At 47.0% G+C, this 22,500-nt stretch overlaps 2 protein-coding genes across 2 annotated transcripts in view; one reads left to right on the forward strand and one right to left on the reverse strand.

Annotated features, from left to right (window-relative positions):
- The window catches only part of ppm1lb (protein phosphatase, Mg2+/Mn2+ dependent, 1Lb), a 78,804-nt gene extending 68,235 nt beyond the window's left edge, over positions 1-10,569 (reverse strand). The window contains exon 1 of the mRNA XM_062553374.1: positions 9,516-10,569. Coding sequence (XP_062409358.1) covers positions 9,516-9,914 — 399 coding nt within the window. The 5' untranslated portion in view covers positions 9,915-10,569. The remainder of the gene's footprint in view (positions 1-9,515) is intronic.
- Positions 10,570-11,338: 769 nt separating this feature from the next.
- Positions 11,339-22,500, forward strand: part of nmd3 (NMD3 ribosome export adaptor) — a 21,807-nt gene continuing 10,645 nt past the window's right edge. The window contains exons 1-10 of the mRNA XM_062553360.1: positions 11,339-11,425; positions 11,710-11,766; positions 12,579-12,713; positions 13,190-13,286; positions 13,898-13,978; positions 15,451-15,579; positions 17,238-17,328; positions 18,093-18,171; positions 18,609-18,705; positions 19,348-19,465. Coding sequence (XP_062409344.1) covers positions 11,723-11,766; positions 12,579-12,713; positions 13,190-13,286; positions 13,898-13,978; positions 15,451-15,579; positions 17,238-17,328; positions 18,093-18,171; positions 18,609-18,705; positions 19,348-19,465 — 871 coding nt within the window. The 5' untranslated portion in view covers positions 11,339-11,425; positions 11,710-11,722. The remainder of the gene's footprint in view (positions 11,426-11,709; positions 11,767-12,578; positions 12,714-13,189; positions 13,287-13,897; positions 13,979-15,450; positions 15,580-17,237; positions 17,329-18,092; positions 18,172-18,608; positions 18,706-19,347; positions 19,466-22,500) is intronic.

Genomic DNA, 22,500 nt, shown 5'->3' on the forward strand with positions numbered 1-22,500 from the left:
GCCAGATGCAACAGCTACGTACGTACGTACACATACTGTAATAATAATTAAATAAATCAGAGCAGTCTTCTAAAACTCTGGAAAAGGATCACTTCAGGTCCGTGTCCAGTGTAGACCGGCTATAGGACAATTCTGATCATCAACAGTGTTATTCTACAGGGCTGGAGCGGTCACTAGACAAGTAGACAGCATGGGGGCATTTCCTTAGAGCAGGACTCAGCAGCTCCCACACTGGGTTATTGCCCCGGGGTTACCAAGCAACTACCCCGCTTTGTGTTCATCTCTGTGTGTGCAATAAAACAACAGGATAATAACACACACATCTGACTATACGGGGCCTATACTGGCTGACATTGTTTCATAAATAAATAAATAAATATAAAGCAGAGGTTGCCCGGGAGAAAGCTGGAATGCAATTAGTGAGGCGGTCGCTATGACCCTCCAGCTCGTCCTACGCAGCAGTGTCAGGCGCCCAGCCAAGAGCGGAGTCCACTCTGATCTACGCTGAGAAAATCACCCCACTGGACACTCGGAAAATACCAGCCCCCCAAAAACAAACAGGCTACCCCTATAAACTGTCCCCAGGAAACACACACACACACACACACACAAACACAGGGACACACACACACAGGGACACACACACACACACGGCCCTAAAACGTGTGACTACGGGAATATTGACTCTGCTGAAGATGTGACAGCCAGCAATGCCAAGCAGGCATGGATTACAGCTGACCCAGTGTACAGTTCCATCCAAAACATTTTAATAGCGTTGTCCTTCCATTTATCTTTCTCTCTCTCTCACTCTTTCTCTCTCTCCCCCTTTCTCTTTCTCCCTCTCTGACTCTCTCTCACTCCCTCTCTCTCTTTCTTTCTCTCTCTCCCTGCCTTTCTCTCTCTCTCTATCTCTCCCTCTCTCAGAAGCTGGCCTCCCTAAAACTGGCGGCAGCCAAAGTGAGACCGATGCACACACATCCCACTGAAATGTCACCCAAAGGTCACCGTCTCTCATCCCTCATGACAAGCGAGCGCCTCTCGAGTTCACGCCGTGCTCCAGTCCAAGTCGAGCGCCTCTCGAGTTCACGCCGTGCTCCAGTCCAAGTCGAGCGCCTCTCGAGTTCACGCCGTGCTCCAGTCCAAGCGAGCGCCTCTCGAGTTCACGCCGTGCTCCAGTCCAAGTCGAGCGCCTCTCGAGTTCACGCCGTGCTCCAGTCCAAGTCGAGCGCCTCTCGAGTTCACGCCGTGCTCCAGTCCAAGTCGAGCGCCTCTCGAGTTCACGCCGTGCTCCAGTCCAAGTCGAGCGCCTCTCGAGTTCACGCCGTGCTCCAGTCCAAGTCGAGCGCCTCTCGAGTTCACGCCGTGCTCCAGTCCAAGCGAGCGCCTCTCGAGTTCACGCCGTGCTCCAGTCCAAGTCCAGCTGCACCTGTGACGTCTTCAAAGGCCCAGGCGCCAGGTGGTCCACCACACAACAGCTCTATTCCCGTGGAGCAGGAAGTGAGCTCAAATAAAGCCGTTGCACTTGCTGTGGGCTGAAAGGGCCTCAAGCTGAGAGAAGAACATCACCAGCGTGCCACTGTTCATGCCCCTACCATACTAAACGGGGACATAGAATGGAGATCATGTTTGGCTTGGTTTTAAGGAATTAGGAGAGCTTGTGCATAACCTGATCGCCTAGTCTGACATGGTCAATCGTAAAAGATAATGGTGAAAGACAAAAAGATTGTATTAGTCTGTACAGGCCATTAGTCTGGTTATCACCATGACTACGCTCGCTCTCATTAGTCAGTGGAGTCTGTGCTGTACTACTACTGCACAAGAGGCAAGGTCAAAGGGCATAGTTCAATTTGGACAGTCTTTCAACCAATCAGATCAACAATCTGGGTGTGCCTCGAGTCGTGGATAAGCTAGTTTGTGATTGGTTCCAGCAAACATGGGCAGGAAGCAGGAGAGAGAAATGTGCAGGTTTCCAGCCTAAGCTGCAGCGTGAAACCCAATCACCGGCAGATCAGGCTGTGTTTACCCAGTCTATCTCACCCTCGCTCCCCACAGCCTCGGTACTAACGTGATAACAGCCGTGCTGATCTGACATGCAGGTATTAGATGACTACTGCAGATTTTAGATGAGCAACCATGACATGATTTAAGCAGCAACGCATTTCCCCCCTAAAATGGGAACCAGGCCAAGTTGGGCCACACCCCCACAACAACCCCCCCATAACAAGGTGCCGGGAGTTTGAGCCTTGGGCCCTGCAGGGCTGAACTGCAAAGCAAGCAGAGGCCGATCACATTCGGACATACTTTTAGCAATCCTAAGCCATCCCTTTTCAGCTTTAGAGTTAGGTGAAGGCCATCTCACTTAAAGGAGAATTCCGGTGTGAAATTGAGCTTAACTGTACCGAAACATGTTAAGGTGTACTCACACGTGTTTTAGACGCACTTTCACTCACCCCCAGCATTCCGAACTCCTCCGTTTTCAGCCTAGCTTACAGTAGGCTTGAATCTATTAGATTGGGCATTACGTAGCCTATGCAGCTAAATCGCTATTTTTAAACCATTAAAAAGGTTCCAAGTAACTCCACACTGCATTGGTTGACTTCTGAGGGTCCTGACATTTAAAACGAGATACTTAGAACTTTGGAAGTGCACAGGAAGTTTATTTAAAAAGACTGTTTATTCAAGCAGTACCTTCATAGAATCTCTCCGCTGGGCGCCATCTTGTGGTGAAGTCGCGATAAGTCGACTGACGAGCACAAACGAACAGGAAAGACAGGGGGACATATTGCAAACATTTTGAGCTTTGCTACTCATCATGCTCATGTAGACAGTATAACTATATATTTCCTATGGAATTACTTTAGCAATATGTTCCCCTGTCCTTCCTGTTTGTTCGTGCTCGTCAGTCGGCTTATCGCGACTTGATTCCAAGATGGCGCCCAGCGGAGAGATTCTATGAAGGCACTGCTTGTAAACAGTCTTTTTTTTTTTAATAAACTTCCTGTACATTTCCAAAGTTCTAAGTATCTCGTTTTAAATGTCAGGACCCTCAGAAGTCTACCAATGCAGTGTGGAGTTACTTGGAACCTTTTTAATGGTTTAAAAATAGCGATTTAGCTGCATAGGCTACGTAATGCCCAATCTAATAGATTCAAGCCTACTGTAAGCTAGGCTGAAAACGGAGGAGTTCGGAATGCTGGGGGTGAGTGAAAGTGCGTCTAAAACACGTGTGAGTACACCTTAACATGTTTCGGTACAGTTAAGCTCAATTTCACACCGGAATTCTCCTTTAAGGAAATGATGCTGTTCGCATGACAAAAGCCTAGTCAGTAACGTAGACCAATTATACTCTCACTAATCAGGACACAGGACCCTTCCAGACCTCCATATCAGCCATGTGTTATTCTGAATGGATACCTTACACCGAGGACAGAAGGCAGACTCCCTGGGCGTTGGTGGAAAATTGTTAGAAATGCTGACCCAGCTTCCAACCTCTCTACAGCCAGGCTATACAGTGGCCTGTTTATCATCTCTATACAGTAAACACTTTCTCATGTCTATAACCAGGCTATACAGTGGCCTGTTTATCATCTCTATACAGTAAACACTTTCTCATGTCTATAACCAGGCTATACAGTGGCCTGTTTATCATCTCTATACAGTAAACACGTTCTCATGTCTATAGCCAGGCTATACAGTGGCCTGTTTATCATCTCTATACAGTAAACACTTTCTCATGTCTATACCCAGGCTATACAGTGGCCAGTTTATCATCTCTACAGTAAACACTTTCTCATGTCTATAGCCAGGCTACACAGTGAACACTGTACCATCTCTATAGGCTAAACAGTGATCACTTTATCATCATTACAGTGGCCTCACAGAGAGAGAGAGAGAGAGAGAGAGAGAGAGAGAGAGAGAGAGAGAGAGAGAGAGAGAGAGAGAGAGAGAGAGAAAGCTCTCGGAATGAGCTGGGCTGGACAGTATCGGACATGGAGCGAGAAAGAAAGAGATGAAGAGAGACAGAGAGAGAGAAAGAGATAGAGAGAGAGGGGCGGAAGAGAGGAGAGGAGACAGATTGCCTAATTAGACACACTTTTAATATCCTGCCTACTATGCATCAGCGTACTTAGCTAAAGCATTTCACTGTGAAAGATAATGAGCTTCTCATACTAGTCATTCAGCTATGTATACCAGTGTGTGTGTGTGTGTGTGTGTGTGTGTGTGTGTGTGTGTGTGTCTATGTGTGTGTGTGTGTGTGTGTGTGTGTGTGTGTGTGTGTGTGTAAAAGTGGGTCCATGCCTGCTTAGCATTACTGGCTGTCACATCTTCTGCAGATGCAATATTCTTGTCACAAAGTTTTAGGGCTGTGTGTGTGTGTGTGTGTGTGTGGGTGTGTGTGTGACTAACCATTCCATAAAATACTGGTCTGACAAGCCTGTTCAGAAACACTACAAGTCACTGTCGAGCCTGTGGGATCCTGCAGCTATCTCCATGTAAACACTCACTCTGGTTCTGTCTGCTGGAGATGCTCTGTGTTGGTCTTCGCACGCTGGTCTTCCTCTCTATTTTTACACGCTTACAAACAGCGGCGCTACACCAGGCGCGGAACTGAAGCGTTCCATTCGCGACGCGTAAAATCCATTTTAGAAGAATGGTCGGCCCCGGCAGTGGCGCAACTGGCTGGGGCACCTGCACCGTACGCTGGCGACCCGGGTTCGATTCCCGCCCCGTGGTCCTTTCCAGATCCCACCCCGACTCTCTCCCACTCACTTCCTGTCATTCTCTCTACTGTCCTGTCCAAATAAAGGCATAAAAAGCCCAAAAAATAATCTTTAAAAAATAAATAAAAAAAAAAAAAGAAGAATGGTCTATTTTTTTCGACTGTCGCGTCTTGTGTAGATACCTCCATTGATTATAGTGATTATTAACTGCTGCAACAAACGCGTCGCAAACAGAACACTTCGCAGTTCCACGCCTGGTGTAGCTCCCCTGGTAGCCTTCTTGACTAAGCTCTGTTGCACTCATCTTACAGTTTGTCCTTTTGCCAAAGCCGGGGCAAGTTCTCTGAAAATATCTTCAAAGACTTTTTATGAGACCGAAATACACCTGAAACGGACCAACATGCCAGTCAGTGTTTATATATTCACTGCAGCACCCCTGAGGCCTAGACCAAGGGGGACGCACCGCGGCATTCACGCCGGTGTCCTCAGAATCCCAAAATGGATGGAACTCAATCTGAGTATGGTGGATAAGCGTCCAATCAGAGTAGCTAAGGGCGCATTCACACCTTTAGTTCGATTATTTGGTCCGCATTATTCGATTATTTGGACTGATGCTTTCACACCAGCTTTTGGTTCAAACGCACTAGAGTCTGGCATTTGGTGCGGAGTCAAGCGGACCGACGCCACCTCTTTTGGGCGGTCTCGGTCTGCTTGATTTAATGCGGATCTGAGTGCGACTGATGCTTTCACACCAGCGAAAACGAACCGAACTAAGAGCTTTTGGTTCGAATGGATCATTTGGTGCACTAACTGCTGTTGGTGTGAAAGCACCTAAGTGTCCAATCCAGAGCTCAATGTGGCTAAATTCCAGTTCAGAGTAGACGAATCAGAGGAAGTGAGTACATGAAACTGCAGTCAGCTTCAGGTGTTGGACAAAGTGGCTCAGTGAGTGTAAACCTAAACCAGGAGAAATGAATGAATAGCAACACAGTGCACTTTTGCCCCCTGAAATGTTGATTCAATGTTTGACCCTTCGTCTGGCCAAAGCAGATATTCTCACTCTCCTAAGCGTCCGATTCAATATCTCCAGTGATTCAGTAGCCTGACGACGTCATACTCAATTCCCTGCAGAAAAAGGATGTAGGCGGGGCTAAACTTCGGTCTGGCATCCAGGCTAGTGATTCAGCCCACCAGAGATCATTTCCCCGCACACACAGGCCAGACTCTCACTGGGCCTCATCCACAGCAACCTGTACTGTGTTGGGATTGGGAAGGTTACTTTCAAAATATGTTCCACTACAGAATATGTGCCCATAAAATGTATTTTGTAACATATTCTGATAGATTACCGAAAGTAAGCAACGTATTTTCAGTACTTTAGATTACATTGGCTTTGTATTATATTTTATTAGCAGTGGATGAAACATTTATGTGAGGATCCATTCATGTAGACAACAACAACCCACAACCTACAGCGAGGATGGATTATATAAACCCATGTGCTATGAAACTCTTAATGTCACTGTGTCAAAGACAGAACAGCGATGCTTTGTCTGTACAGGCTAAAAGGCCACTACATCCAAATTCTTTGTAATGATTTTCAACAATACATGGGAAGATACATGCCTTGTTGCAGAACACTCGGTCAAGAAACGAGAACCTATGCTGGCACCATTGGCCTACAACAAAAGAGAGAGGCTTTCCATTTAGGCTACCAATGTAAAACATAGAAGGAAAGAGAAAGGTAGTTGGTATGGTGGAATTTTTTTTTTTAATATTTGAGTTTGAGGGTGGTATGCAGTACTCTGCATACCACCCATTTAAAGAGTAACTGTATTCAAGTGCAGTCTCTCATATTTGGTATTTTAAATATCTGGAATCTGGAATACATGTATTCCTTTACAACCCAACACTGTCCATGGCCAACACAGCAGTCTGATCCCACACTGCATTATACAACAGGTGAAGGCTGGATGGGTACCACGTTCCAGTGTAAGCACATCCAGGGGTAGTGTGTGTGTGTGTGTGTGTGGAGGGGGGGGGGGGGGGGGCACAGCCACGGTTCTCTGTTCTGCATCCCAGGTTCCATCTCCCTGCCAGAGCCCTTGCCAGCTGTGTGAGAGAGACAGACACACAGAGAGACACACACACACACACACACACACACACACACACACACACACAGCTCGGTGCCGGTGCCCAAAGAAGGCAATTAATTTCATCCATTTGGGAGGAAATGGGCCCTTAGGTGAACACTGAGAAGTGAGAGCGCTCAGAGCAACTGCATTATTGCACTGTCCAAGCATCGTGAGTGTGTGTGTGTGTGTGTGTGTGTGTGTGTGTGTGTGTGTGTGTGTGTGCACTGTCCAAGCATCGTGAGTGTGTGAGTGTGTGTGTGTGTGTGTGTGTGCACTGTCCAAGCATCGTGAGTGTGTGTGTGTGTGTGTGTGTGTGTACTGTCCAAGCATCGTGAGTATGTGAGTGTGTGTGTGTGTGTGTGTGTACTGTCCAAGCATTGTGTAACGTAACGTAATGCACCAACGACCACTGGGGCCATTCTGAAACAGACTGGATCAGAGGTAGGATGGACTAGGGGAGAGAGGCCATGTCCTGCTCATCTCTCTCTCTCTCACACACACACACACCACAGCATGTCTTACTACTGATACACACACACACACACCACAGCATCTTACTACTGACACACACACACATACACCACAGCATCTTACTACACACACACACACACACACACCACGCCTTACTACTGATACACACACACACCACAGCATCTTACTACACACACACACACACACACACACACACACACACACACACACACACACACACACACACACACACACACACACACACACACACACACACACACACACACACACACACACACACACACACACACACACACACACACACACACACACACACACACACACACACACACACCTTACTACTGATACACACACACACCACAGCATCTTACTACTGATAGTGACACACACACACACACACACACACATGCACACACACCTTACTACTGATGCCCCACAGCACATCTTCAGCACTGCACAATAGCTGGAGGTGCTTCTCCGGGCATAGAGGCAGCCAGCCTCCTGTGAGTGTGTGGAACATCTGGACCATGAGCAGCAGCACTCACGACAGATATAGTCATATAGATATATAGATATATAGATAGATAGATAGATAGATATATAGATAGATAGATAGATAGATAGATACTTTATTGATCCCCAAGGGGAAATTGAAGAATGCATATAAGATATGCATGCTTACCACTATTAATGCCTAGATTCTCTTATCCCTCGGGGAGGACGCTTTCCTGTATGTTCTGCACTCCCAAAATAGTATGGCAGCTATCAAGAACCCCACAGAGATCCAACCGCCCACACCACTCTGCCCCAGCTCTCCCCCAGCTCTCCCCCGTCATTCCCATGTCCAGGATATTTTCTTGCTTGTTCGGTCCTGCAGAAAGCAGTAAAAGGAAAGGAAACAGGCGGCAGGCCTCCAGCCTCAGACTCGGAAAATAAAACCTGTGCCAGGTAAACAAGGAGTTTCCCCTCCCTCCATCCCTCCCTCGCTCCCTCCCTCCCCGGCCGCACTCAAAGACAGCGCTCTGTACCCTCATGTCTGAGCTGCTCAGGTCTGGCAGCACACCTTTTGGCCTCGTTAATCCTGCAGCACAGATGAGCTACTGATAAGACGTCGGCGCCTTGATGGCGGCCGCTCACAGCAGACCTGGGGCCTGTGCTGACCAGGGTCACCCGAGGGCAGACCCTTTCAGCTGCGGTGCCTGTAGACTTCACCAAACCAGTCAGTTTCGTGATCAAACAAACAGTTAAATAAATCTAAATGCACTCCTTTTCATTGTCTGTCAGTCATGACATGATAAATTCCACGAAGCGGATTTCAGGATCCAGACAAAACATTCATCATTCAGCAAACATTCTTTCCTTCAGAACAAAGCATTTCTATATAAGGCCTCTGCTCTTTTATGTGGTAGGCTAGTGCCCCCTCATCCAGCAGGGAAAAAGCTAAATCCATCCATGCAATATAGCCTACTGTGTACAGAGACCTAAGAGCATATGGAACAGAGGGTCGAGAGAGGAAGGAAGCAGAGGAAGAGAGAGACTAGTCACATGTGGAGGAGTTTGAGGTGAAGAGCTAGATGGATGACATTAGAAACAGGAGGAGAAAACTCTGTGCGAATAAAACAGTGTGAAACAGGTGGGTTTTGAAGCCAAGGCTACAGAAATGTGGCAGCTGTGATGGCAACAGCTGCCACACAAATGCGCAAAATATGTGATCAAAGATCAAAGAGAACCGAGAGCTCCTTCAATGGACACGGCGAGCCTGAAGAGAGAAGGGGTGGGGGACGGGGCTTTCACTTTAAACTGAGTTCAACTATAATTCGTTGCACTTCGCATTGAAAGTGAAGTCCCTCAGATATTGTTAGGACAGGAGACCGTCTTGATTCTAAAGCGTGTCCTGGGCACATGAACAGGCAGGGGCCATATAATCCCATTATGCAGAGCCTAGACTATCCCTCGTCACAATAATCGGGTTAAAAACTTAACTACTGGCATGTTTGATCTGATCTGATCTGATCTTGTTATGTTTGTCGCTGAAGAAAAACTTGGTCTAGCCAAAACTCTCGCACGAAAGTCGGCAACTTGAATGCAGGTGTTAATTCCAAAGACTCAAGATTTGACACAGTGAGGCTACACGTTTTAATTAAACAGGCTGTTTCACACTTACTTCACCACCGTGGCCATCGAAAATCCCAAATATGGATGGGTGACTCTTGTTCACAACATCGGTCAGGACATTGAAGCGGTCTTCCATGTGGTCCCGGCGCCCTTGTATGGAATAAACCGCTACATTGTTGCTCTTGAAATCCCAAGTCTTGGCTAACTCCGCGTCCAAGGCGTCCAACCCGCCGAATTTTTCATTTTGCATAATTTCCGCCACTTTCCCCTTAACCATTTTAACGGCATCGCGGCTCGACTTGACGATGGTTTTCACCTCGTCGGTGTGGAAGAAATAACTCCACAAAGCTAGACTGATGCACAATAGAAACAAGGTCTCTGGTCTAAGCAAGAAATAACGCATGATACGACCCAACAGAGACAGCAGTGTCATCGTATCTCCTATCATTTATACGAGAAATCACAGCAGGTTGTTTTCCGAACTAGTCATTTCATCTTTGCAGTAAGCGTGAAACCTGTAGACTGCTGATAATGCGAGTAGGCTATAGTCTTTTCTTGTCCTGCTTGATTGCCTCAGTGCGGTTAGCACACACACGGCGCGCGCAGAGAAATCAAACAGCGAATCCTCTCAGAGCTTCTCACATGTAGGCTATCGCCTTCAAGGCGCCGAAAAGACTGCAGAGATGAGCGCAGCTAGAACACGGCATGCCGCCCCACCGTGAGGAATCGGAGCTCTCTTTGGCACTGTTGTCGCTCAATGAACCGTGCAAGCGCGCTCAGAGCTCGCACACCGTTCCATAATAGCTCGAGATGTCAGGAAATACCGCTATGGGGGAGTTCTTTCCCAACCGTCACAGACGTCACCTGACAGCTAGAAAGGCGCACTAGCACCTCTGCAATACTGGATGGCTTGCTGTTTTAACGTGAGCGCGGTTGAACCACATAGCATAGCCCACGCTTCTGCTTCAAGACGCTGCCTGTGCGATCCTTAAATTTACAGATTGCACCATGAATGCGAGTGTGTTCTGCGACTCCTCCACTTCACATGTCGCCCACATGTTCAACGGCAACAATCAGCTACAGTGAAGAGCTTACCCTAGCAATACAATACTGACATTGTTTATTGGCATAGGCATAGCACTTCTCTTTTCCAAATGTGTGACGTCAACTGCCCGACCTCAAAGTCAGGTGCAATCCATGGTGCAACCGTAGGCTAAATAGCTGTAGTGGCATATTCTGAGACTGACAGTCGTCTCATAGATAGATAGATAGTACTTTATTGATCCCCAAGGGGAAATTCAAGAATGCGCTTCACTCAAAGAGTTTCTCGTTTTAGAAGATGCTGAGATGTGGACTCAGGCTAGGCTGAAAGACATTGGGAGCGAAGTAAAAACTTGGTCATTGGCAAGGCAAAATATAAAACCAATTGTGGACTTGCTTTTTAATTTGCCATTTTAACATATCTATAAGTCTCAAAATGTTTATTCATTAGCCTTGCTCATGTTGTTAAAGGATTTACATAGGCCTACTAGTATATTTTCGAGTGGCCCTATGTAGTTAAATCTCAAACCTTCTAAATTGAGGGTCCAAGCCTAAACCTCAGGCTATGCATATCCTAGTCTGACCCATAGGGTCTGATAATAGACCATAATAATAATAAGCAAACAGCAAACAGTGTACATTTTACATAGAGTACCAACAACAGAGAAGAAAACCTACTACCCATGAACAGGTGATTACTTTTGCTATGAACCAGACCACCACATCCCTGCTTCAGCGTAAACTAGCCTGTGAGATCTCATTTACTCCTATTAAAATTTCTCGGGCACAGTAAAAGACAACTATCGCAAAATCCAAGGGTCCTCTTGTACCAGGAAGTGTACATGACGTCATCACCACGCACCGTGCATGCTGGGGAAAACGTGTAGCCACGCTGTCACATCGGGCTGTTTAAATACCGTGAGAAACTGATGAAGTTGTTTTTACTGTGTTATTTAATTTGGCTTGATACATAGTTATAACACCGATCTAACTTAAATCACATCATTGTAACCTTTACTGTTGTCAAAAAGCAAGTATAAAGAAGAAAAGCGTAGTAACGTTAGTTAGCTCGTTTGCTAATGTTAGCTACCAAATGTTTATCAGCTAAGAGTAGAACTGTGAATCATATGTATGTTGTACACTTAAAATGTGGTAATGTTAGTTGATATTACTCTAATGTCAATGCTGTTTCTTACTGACAGAGCGCGAACCACCATGGAGTACATTCAAGCTCCAGCTACCTCTAGTCAGGGGAACATGTAAGTTGAAGTTCTGCTTGTCTTGCTTGATGCCCTTGTGTCCAGCTACTGTGCTTTCTTTGTGTTTGTGTAATTGTGATTCATTAGGGAAGTGTTTTTTGTAAGGTTTTATGTTCGCGATCCCTCTCCGAGCTTTGTGATTACGACTGATGGAACTGGCAATAGCATGTGTTAATGAATGACATTGCTACAAATCAACGTTATAGTAAACAGAAGGAGTCGTAGAAATGAACTGTTTCACACGTGTGACAGTATCCTCAATAAGATCGGTCATCATGATCCACTCTCTTGGATGCAAATTATACACAAACATTGCCCTCTTGAAGAAGCTTAGCTTATAAAGTATTATATTAAGTTCTTGTCTGGGATGTGCACTGATGTGTGTATCAGTATGAATTTATGGTGTTCAGTCTGGTTTTCTAACATAACCGAGCGTACACTGTAAATTGTGAAATGTGGTTATGTGCACATTAGAGAGAAGCATATCTAGTGGCATTGCTTTGCACTTTTATATTGAAGACGCCCATCTCCTCCAATGTGGGTTTCTGATGAAGACAGTTAAATCTAGAAAAGCCCTCAGAGAGCGCAAACTTAGTTCGGCCAAGCGAAAACATAACTGCCTCTTGGATCCAAACGGTGATACGGATCACTCCTTCCCTGAACATTTCATCACAATCCATCCATAACTTTGAGTTATCTTGTGAACAAGCAAACAAACAGACAGACAAACCCCGATGAAAACATAACCTCCTTGGTGGAGGTAAAACAAATCTTGAATATGTCTTGTTGTTTACGTTTGTGTTATTTTCCAGCCTCTGCTGCACATGTGGGATCCCCATCCCCCCCAACCCAGCCAACATGTGTGTGTCCTGCCTGAGGACGCAGGTGGACATCTCTGAAGGCATCCCCAAGCAGGTCACCGTGCACTTCTGCAAGCAGTGCGAGAGGTACAGTAGGCTACTGTTCTACTCTGTTTACAAACGCTTTTGCACACCTCTTTTGTGTGGACGGGTGCGTTGGAATAGGTTAACCAGTTATACTTAAAAGATAGAATCCCGGATAAATGTTTGCATGCGTAATGGACAGTGTGCGGGATTCTCTCTTTTAAGGCTGCTGTTCTACTCGTGTGCGTCATTCATTGACACTTCAGCTCTTTCATTGTAGTGAGCATCTCTTGTCAAGGAGCTAAACGTTCCCCTGTGCTGTCTGACATCTCTCCTCGATCCTCGGTGCTCAATCCTCGAGGGGCGTTCCCACTGATCTATAACTAACACTGGATAGACTATCCCATCGTTAGCGCCCCATCATTCTTTATCTAGATCAGTGAGGACGAGGATCAAGGAAGGAAGGGAGGGTGTTTAAAAGGCCAAATGAGAGGCACCCCATGTCATGGAGCTAAACGTTCCCCTGTGCTGTCTCACAGGTACTTGCAGCCCCCACAGACATGGATGCATTGTGCGCTGGAGTCCAGAGAGCTACTCGCCCTGTGCCTCAAGAAGCTCAAAGCGTCCATGACCAAGGTACGTACACACATTTTAGTGTATAGTATGAAGTAGTATTAATTAGTATGAAGTGTTAGTATGTTAGTGTATAGTATGAAGTAGTATTAATTAGTATGACGTGTTAGTATGTTAGTGTATAGTATGAAGTAGTATTAATTGATATGACATGTTAGTATTTTAGTGTATAGTATGAAGTAGTATTAATTAATATGAAGTGTTAGTATGTTAGTGTATAGTATGAAGTAGTATTAATTAGTATGACATGTTAGTATTTTAGTATACAGTATGAAGTAGTATTAATTAATATGAAGTGTTAGTATGTTAGTGTATAGTATGAAGTAGTATTAATTAATAGGAAGTGTTAGTATTTTAGTGTATAGTATGAAGTAGTATTAATTAATATGAAGTCTATAGTACGAAGTAGTATTAATTAGTATGACATGTTAGTATGTTAGTGTATAGTATGAAGTAGTATGAATTAGAATGAAGTAGTATGAATTAGAATGAAGTAGTATTAATTAGTATTTCAGTAATATTAATTAGTATTTCAGTGTGAGTATTTCAGTGTAATATTCTCTAGTGTTCTGTGCCCCTTATCTTCTCCCCCTCCGTGCTGCTGCCTCCATTAGGTGCGATTGATTGACGCCGGCTTCCTGTTCACTGAGCCGCACTCCAAAAGGATTAAGCTCAAGCTGACCATTCAGAAAGAGGTACACACACAACATTAATGATAATAATAATAATACATTTTATTTATTCACACAACATTGCAAAACAACACAACAAATGGGCCAGTACTAGGGTTGGTGGTGGGACATGTGGGTATTTTGTCTCTAACATGTTTTTTTTTGTATCTTTGGTCAAATAAGTGCTTTAGAGCGGATATTTTCTAATCTAATCTCTTTTTCACTCGTGTTGAAGCCAGGTGTTGAAGACTTTATTTTTGCTCAGAATTGGAATGCACATGAGTCACTTGGATAAAATGTCATCTACATATTTGTAAATGCATTCTCGAGAATCTAAATTTCAGAATCACAATCAGCTGTATTGGCAGGTCTGCATATAATAAACAAACACAGAATTTGGCTCCAGTTAATCTTTGCTCTCAAAGTGCAACACTCAACAATAACTTAAAAAGAATAACAATTCCACTGTTTTGGTTTCGCCCTGCATACATGGAGAGTTCCTACTGCGCACACCATTGAATTTCAATACATGTGTACAGTCAATGCTCTGTTCTCTGCTCGTGTGTGAAGGCACCTGTGTTGCCTCACTGCTGAAATGAGTAGTGATCAACCTGACGGTGTAGAAATCAATAGACGCTAATAGGGCTGCACAATTAATCGAGTTTTAATCGAAACCGCAGTAGGAACCAGCGCAATTAGCTGATTGCTCAGACTGCAATTAATCATGCAGGGTGCAGCTCTGTCCCAGTAATTAATCTTGTCACATCTATTTTTATATTCATTTAATCTTCCGTGTGGGACGGACTGGGAAGCTCACCTAGTAGGAGTGCTGAGCTTTTCATGCACTAGGCATCCTCACCAATCAGAAGTGCTGTTGTTGTTATGCGTTAGGCATCCTCACCAATCAGAAGCGCTGTTATTCTGATGCACTAGGCATGCTCACCAATCAGAAGCGCTGTTATTCTGATACACTAGGCATGCTCACCAATCAGAAGTGCTGTTATTCTCATGCACTAGTCATGCTCACCAATCAGAAGTGCTGTTATTCTCATGCACTAGTCATGCTCACCAATCAGAAGTGCTGTTATTCCGATGCACTAGTCATGCTCACCAATCAGAAGTGGCCTAACTTAAAATGAAATTTGGAATATTGACCTGAAGCTTGACTTTCAAAACGTATATCACAAGTCAAATTGCAATTTTGTCAGATCTCTCAGAAAAAAACACAATAAGATATTTGCAGCCCTAAACTGATGTGTGCGTGTGCGTGTGCGTGTGCGTGTGCGTGTGCGTGTGCGTGTGCGTGTGCGTGTGCGTGTGCGTGTGGTGCAGCAGCCCTAGTCAAACTGAACTGACTGGACCTGTGTGTGTGGTGCTGCCCTGGTCAAGCTAAGCGGCCTGTGTGTGTGTGTGTGTGTGTGTGTGTGTGTGTGTGTGTGGTGCTGCCCTGGTACGGCTAAGCTGAGCGGCTCCTATATAACATGTTGTGTGTGCAGGTGATGAACGGAGCGATCCTGCAGCAGGTGTTTGTGGTGGAGTTTGTGATCCAGTCCCAGATGTGCAGCGACTGCCACCGCGTGGAGGCCAAAGACTTCTGGAAGGCCGTGGTGCAGGTCCGGCAGAAGGTGAGTGGACCGACCGAGACGACCAAACCGGATACAAATCCAGAGATTCCACACACACACATTTCCTCTTTAAATGGCCTCCAGCCAGAGATGGTTAAGGCAGAAGGTGAGTGAGCAGGTGGACCGACCGAGAGGACCAAACCGGATACAAATCCAGAGAGTCCACAGATTCCACAAACACACATTTCCTCTTTAAAGGGAAACTACAGTATGCAGGTTTGGCGATTTCTTCGCCGGTTTCATTTTCGCTCGTTTTACACTTGCAGGTCTCTCTGCAGAGCTTCCCCTACAGCTTTAGCGTGTATATTTTGCAACACTCTTCAATCGGTCAGTCTGCTTTTTCATTAGCGATACACAAGCCTTCACATGAGACGTCCTAGACCATGGGTGCAACCCGAGGGCTCCTGATTGCAAGCGTGGTTCTACCGCTACAGACCACTAGAGCGGCGGAAAAAAATGTTTGACTGGTAGTGACTCATTTAATCATACATAACAGTATGAAACAAATTGATCAACTGAATAATGTTGCATAGTGTACCTTTTTAAATGGCCTCCGGCCAAAGATTGTTAAGGCAGAGCAAGATACTTCACCAAAAGCCACTTCCGGGACCCAGAGTCTCACAAGGAGGTGTCAAAATCCCCTTCATGCAGAGCAGAGGTCATAGGCCTCAGTGGAACATTGCTCTGCTTAAAGGGGGATTTTAACACCCCCTTGTGTTTTTCCGGATCCCAGGAAGTGGCTTCTGATGAAGTATCTTGCTCCGCCTTAACAGTCTTTGGCTTGAGGCCTTTTGAAGGAGGAAATGGGTGTTTGTGGGTCTGGAATCTCTCGATTTGTATCTGTGTCTGTAAGTGTTGGTTATGGGTGAAGGAAACTTGTAAACTTCCGAAAGCCTGTGTCTGGAAAATCTCCATACTCTGCAGGGATTGTGTTGGGCTGGAGGTGTTGCTTACGGCCTGTGATCTGAAATGACATTGCAAGCAGCCCATAGCACTTTCACTGACTCCGCTAGTTGTTTGAGAAAAACTGAACTCCAGACATAGTGACAGAAAGTCACCGTAAATAAGAAACAAACAGCTCAAGATTCAGTGTAATGTGGAAAGACTAATATGTAAGTCATGTAAGTCTATTAACTACGGCCATCTCTTCTGACATTAGATTGCTGACTTTGCTGCCCGGTTCCTTTATATGCCTTTTCAGGGACATAACAGTGCGTGAAACTCAGCTGTGTTTCCCAAAACCATAATTGCTAATCTGTTAACAACTTAGTTGATTGGTAATGGGAAACTTCGTTAGCAACTATTGTTTTGGGAAACGAGCCCCAGATCATTAGTTAGGTTGTTATTCCTAAAAGCTCTAAAATGTCTCCAAATGTCTGTGGTCAACTATGACATGATTGCAGAGGTGTAGAATGTAGGCCAATGTAAACATTCTATTTAGTTGGGGTCTGCGTGTCACACGGCCATAATATTGTTTTTACTGTGTCTAGTGATCTGCTCTTTCTCACTCACTCTGCTGTGGGAAGCGCAAACGGGAATTCACATTGACTTGTAAATAATGCTGTAGTGGTAAATGGGAATGGGTGAGCTGATATGCGCGCGTGTGTGTGTGTGTGTGTGTGTGTGTGTGTGTGTGTGTGTGTGTTTCTCTTTGGCAGACTGTGCACAAGAAGACCTTCTACTACCTGGAACAGATGATTCTAAAGCACAATCTGCATCAGAACACGCTGCGCATCAAAGAGATCCACGGTAGGAGCCGGGCCTTAGCCGCGTGCGTGCGTGCGTGCGCCCATGTCTGTCCATCAGCCCAGTGTGTGCATGTATTGAGCATGTGGGAGATCAGCCCAGTGTGTGCATGTATTGAGCATGTGGGAGATCAGCCCAGTGTGTGCATGTATTGAGCATGTGGGAGATCAGCCCAGTGTGTGCATGTATTGAGCATGTGGGAGATCAGCCCAGTGTGTGCATGTATTGAGCATGTGGGAGATCAGCCCAGTGTGTGCATGTATTGAGCATGTGGGAGATCAGCCCGGTGTGTGCATGTATTGAGCATGTGGGAGATCAGCCCAGTGTGTGCATGTATTGAGCATGTGGGAGATTGAAATAGAACATGCAGGATGCTGCCTCTCTAGCTCCCTTCTCCTCTCTGCTCGTCTCCTCTCATCTCATCTCCTCTCTACTCCTCATCTCATCTCCTCTCCTCTTTGCTCGTCTCCTCTCCTCTCCTCTCCTCTCTTCTCCTCTTGTCTCCTTTCGTCTCCTCTCCTCATCTCCTCTCATCTCATCTCCTCGTCTTGTCTCCTCTCTGCTGGTCTCCTCTCGCCTCTCCTCATATCTGCTCGTCTCCTCTTCTCTCTGCTCGTCTCCTCATATCTCCTTTCTGCTCCTCTCCTCCTCTCCTCTCCTCTCCTCTCCTCTCATCTCATCTCATCTCCTCTCATCTCCTCTCATCTCCTCGTCTCCTCTCTGCTGGTCTCGTCTCATCTCTCCCCATATCGTCTCGTCTCCTCCAGATGGGCTGGACTTCTACTTCGGCACCAAGCAGCACGGTCAGAAGATGGTGGACTTCCTGCAGTGCACCGTCCCCTGCAGGTGTGTGTGTGTGTGTGTGTGTGTGTGTGTGTGTGTGTGTGTGTGTGTGTGTGTGTGTGTGTGTGTGTGTGTGTGTGTGTGTGTGTGTGTGTGTGTGTGTGTGTGTGTGTGTGTGTGTGTGTGTGTGTGTGTGTGTGTGTGTGTGTGTGTGTGTGTGTGTGTGTGTGTGTGTGTGTGTGTGTGTGTGTGTGTGTGTGTGTGTGTGTGTGTGTGTGTGTGTGTGTGTGTGTGTGTGTGTGTGTGTGGTGAAGCCCTGGTGAGGCGCTCAGAGGCTGAGAGAACGCAGACATGACGTGACGTGCTGGTGGAGTGGACCTGGTGCTCCAGAGGGGGCCTTAGATATCACTGCGCTGTTCATATTATTGATGGGGAACTTGTATGGGCAATATATCTGTTAACAAGGGACTAAATATCCTTTTTTACTCTTCATCTCGTAGGACAAAGGCATCCCAGCGCCTGATCTCTCATGATGTTCACACAAACGAGTACAACTACAAGAGCGCCTTCTCTGTGGAGATTGTGCCCGTCTGCAAGGTAATTGAGTTGTTTTTGTCCAGTGCCTCAGGCCTTCATGTGTGCTTGTTGAGTGTTGTTGTTGTCCAGTGCTTCATGCCTTCATGTGTGCTTGTTGAGTGTTGTTGTTGTCCAGTGCTTCATGCCTTCATGTGTGCTTGTTGAGTGTTGTTGTTGTCCAGTGCCTCATGCCTTCATGTGTGCTTGTTGAGTGTTGTTTTTGTCCAGTGCTTCATGCCTTCATGTGTGCTTGTTGAGTGTTGTTTTTGTTGAGTGTTGTTTTTGTCCAGTGCTTCATGCCTTCATGTGTGCTTGTTGAGTGTTGTTTTTGTTGAGTGTTGTTGTTGTCCAGTGCTTCATGCCTTCATGTGTGCTTGTTGAGTGTTGTTGTTGTCCAGTGCCTCATGCCTTCATGTGTGCTTGTTGAGTGTTGTTGTTGTCCAGTGCTTCATGCCTTCATGTGTGCTTGTTGAGTGTTCTTGTTGTCCAGTGCCTCATGCCTTCATGTGTGCTTGTTGGGCGAGATCTGGTTCTGCGTTATTTACAGCTCTGGACCTGGAGGGTGGTGGTCAGTCCAGGTCCAGCTGGAGACCAGCCACATGCTGACCTCAGCTCTATTATTGTTGTTGTTGACAACGTTGTTGTTGTTGTTGTTGTTTCCAGGACAACGTGGTGTGCCTGTCACCGCGTCTGGCGCAGAGCCTGGGCAACATGAGCCAGGTGTGTGTGTGCACGCGCGTCACCAGCACCATCCACCTCATCAGCCCCAGCACCCTACAGAGTGAGTACACACCTGCCCCTACTGCCCCTAAGTGCCCCTAAGTGCCCCTACTGCCCCCTACCAGCACCCTACAGAGTGAGTACACACCTGCCCCTACTGCCCCTAACTGCCCCAACTGCCCCCTACCAGCACCCTACAGAGTGAGTACACACCGCCCCCTTCTGCCCTAACTGCCCCAACTGCCCCCTACCAGCACCCTACAGAGTGAGTACACACCGCCCCCTTCTGCCCTAACTGCCCCAACTGCCCCCTACCAGCACCCTACAGAGTGAGTACACACCGCCCCCTTCTGCCCCCTACGGCCCCTAACTGCCCCCTACCAGCACCCTACAGAGTGAGTACACACCGCCCCCTTCTGCCCTAACTGCCCCAACTGCCCCCTACCAGCACCCTACAGAGTGAGTACACACCGCCCCCTTCTGCCCTAACTGCCCCAACTGCCCCCTACCAGCACCCTACAGAGTGAGTACACACCGCCCCCTTCTGCCCTAACTGCCCCAACTGCCCCCTACCAGCACCCTACAGAGTGAGTACACACCGCCCCCTTCTGCCCTAACTGCCCCAACTGCCCCCTACCAGCACCCTACAGAGTGAGTACACACCGCCCCCTTCTGCCCTAACTGCCCCAACTGCCCCCTACCAGCACCCTACAGAGTGAGTACACACCGCCCCCTTCTGCCCTAACTGCCCCAACTGCCCCCTACCAGCACCCTACAGAGTGAGTACACACCGCCCCCTTCTGTCCCCTTCTGCCCCCTACTGCCCCTAACTGCCCCCTACCAGCACCCTACAGAGTGAGTACACACCGCCCCCTAACTGCCCCCTACCAGCACCCTACAGAGTGAGTACACACCGCCCCCTTCTGCCCCTAACTGCCCCAACTGCCCCCTACCAGCACCCTACAGAGTGAGTACACACCGCCCCCTGCTGCTCCTAACTGCCCCAACTGCCCCCCTGCTACCCCAACTGCCCCACTCAAGGCACCCCAGAGAGGGGTAGTTACTGAGAGATGGTCCTGGGTTGCTTTTCCTGAAAGCGCTCTTGGGTATCATTGAGTCATATCTGCGTTAAGCTATTAAGTAGACGTCTATTCAAAACCTGCACATCTATCTCTCCTGCTTCCTGTCCACGTTTGCTGGAACAAACCACAAACTGGCTTATCCACCAGGTGCACCCGGATCGTTTGTCGTGATTGGTTGATGGACTATCCAAGCGTATAGAGTCATCTGGATTATGCCCACTGATCGTGCCTCTGGTGCAGTAGAAATACAGCGCAGACTCCCCAGACTAATGTTCAATCTCAGAAGATTGAGCTTAGTCTGGCGATAGCCAGGCTAGTGTTCTGCCATAGACATGCATGACCTCCAGCTCGATGAGTCCATTTGCACTCTTTTGTGTGTCACATTGTGCTGCAATTTGTGCTGCTTTGTTGGATCTCTGCTGCCTCGTCCTCCTCCTCCTCCTCCTCCTCATCTTCGTCATCATGTTATCCGTTAATTGAAGCGTCCCCTCCGTGATTCCCATCCAGCGTATCTGATGGCCATTCCCATTAGTGTAATGTGGAGGCTGGTGCTGGGGGAGAGTGCAGAGTGCTGACTGCTGAGAATCCTCCCCCATCTGCAGTGGGGCGTCAGAGTACACTCACCGAGGCCAGCTCTCTCTCTCCCTCTCCCTCTCTCTCTCCCTCTCCCTCGCTCTCTCGCTCTCTGTCTCTCCCCCCCCCCTCTCCCCCTCTCTCTCTTTCCCTCCCTCCCTTCCTCCCTCCCTCTCCCTCGTATCTGTTCAATACCGGTCAACTTTTAATGTACTTTTAGAGTGAGAAGTAGCAAAGCCAGGATGGGAGATGTAGTATAAGTCTGAGTATACTAGCACATGTATCTGTATGGACTATAACAAATGTAAGCATAGCAATATAACTGTATAAATATATGAACTAATAAGATAAACATATAGTAATATAAGAGTTGTAGCAGCAGTGCAAGGATAAGTTTGATAGGATGAAGGTATCAGCCATTGGTCAAGTGTGAAGTTAGACCACAGTCCAGTCAAGGGGATGGAGGGAGGGGTTGTGCATGTGGGCTAATGTAGCCAGTAAAGCTAGTAAATAGTGTCAACAGTACACAGTATTGTACAGAAATGTCGTGGAGGTGCAGATAGACTATGCATAGAAGTCCAACTCTCCTTTTCCCTTTAGTGAAGCATTGTAGAGTTGTATGGCCCTGGGTACAAATGACTTTCTCAGTCTGTCCGTTGTGCATGTCAGGGACCGTAGTCTCCAACTGATCAAGCTTTTATGCTGTATGATAATGCTGTGGAGTGGATGACAGCCATTGTCCAGGATGTTGAGTAGCTTGTTCAGGGTCCTTTTGTCTGATACTGAAGTGACGCACTCCAGTACAGCTCCCACAACAGAGCCAGCTTTCCTTACCAGCCTGCCTGTCTAGTCGCCCAGCATCCCTCTTCCTAGTGCTTCCTCCCCAGCATGCCACAGCATAGAGGAGGACGCTGGCAACAACAGACTGGTAAAACAGCTTGCTGCAGACGCTGAAGGACTGCAGCCTCCTTAGGAAGTACGGCCTGCTCTGCCCTTTCTTGTACTTGAGTGCTTCAGTGTTGACTGACCAGTCCAGTTCATCATCCATATGTATGCCCAGGTACTTGTATGTGTTCACCACCTCTACATTGACCCCCTCGATGGTGACTGACAGCAGAGCGGGCTTAGACCTCCTGAAATCCACCACCATCTCCGTGGTCTTGGCTGTGATGAGTTGTAGGTGGTTGAGTCTGCACTCTGCACCATTGCACAAAGTCCTCCACCAGGCTCCTGTATTCCTCCTCCTGCCCATCCCTGATACAACCCACAATTGCAGTATCATCTGAGAACTTCTGCATGACTCCGTGTTGAAGCAGAAGTCAGACGTGTAGGCTGTAGGGTGAACAGGACTGTGTAGAGAGCACTGTTAGGAGCCCTGTCAGGTAGTCTGCAATCCAGGATACTAGGTGAGCATCCACACCCATCTGCAGGAGCTTGTCAC

This window comes from Sardina pilchardus, chromosome 13 (assembly GCF_963854185.1).
Source record: "Sardina pilchardus chromosome 13, fSarPil1.1, whole genome shotgun sequence".
In the NCBI taxonomy this organism is placed as follows: domain Eukaryota; kingdom Metazoa; phylum Chordata; class Actinopteri; order Clupeiformes; family Clupeidae; genus Sardina; species Sardina pilchardus.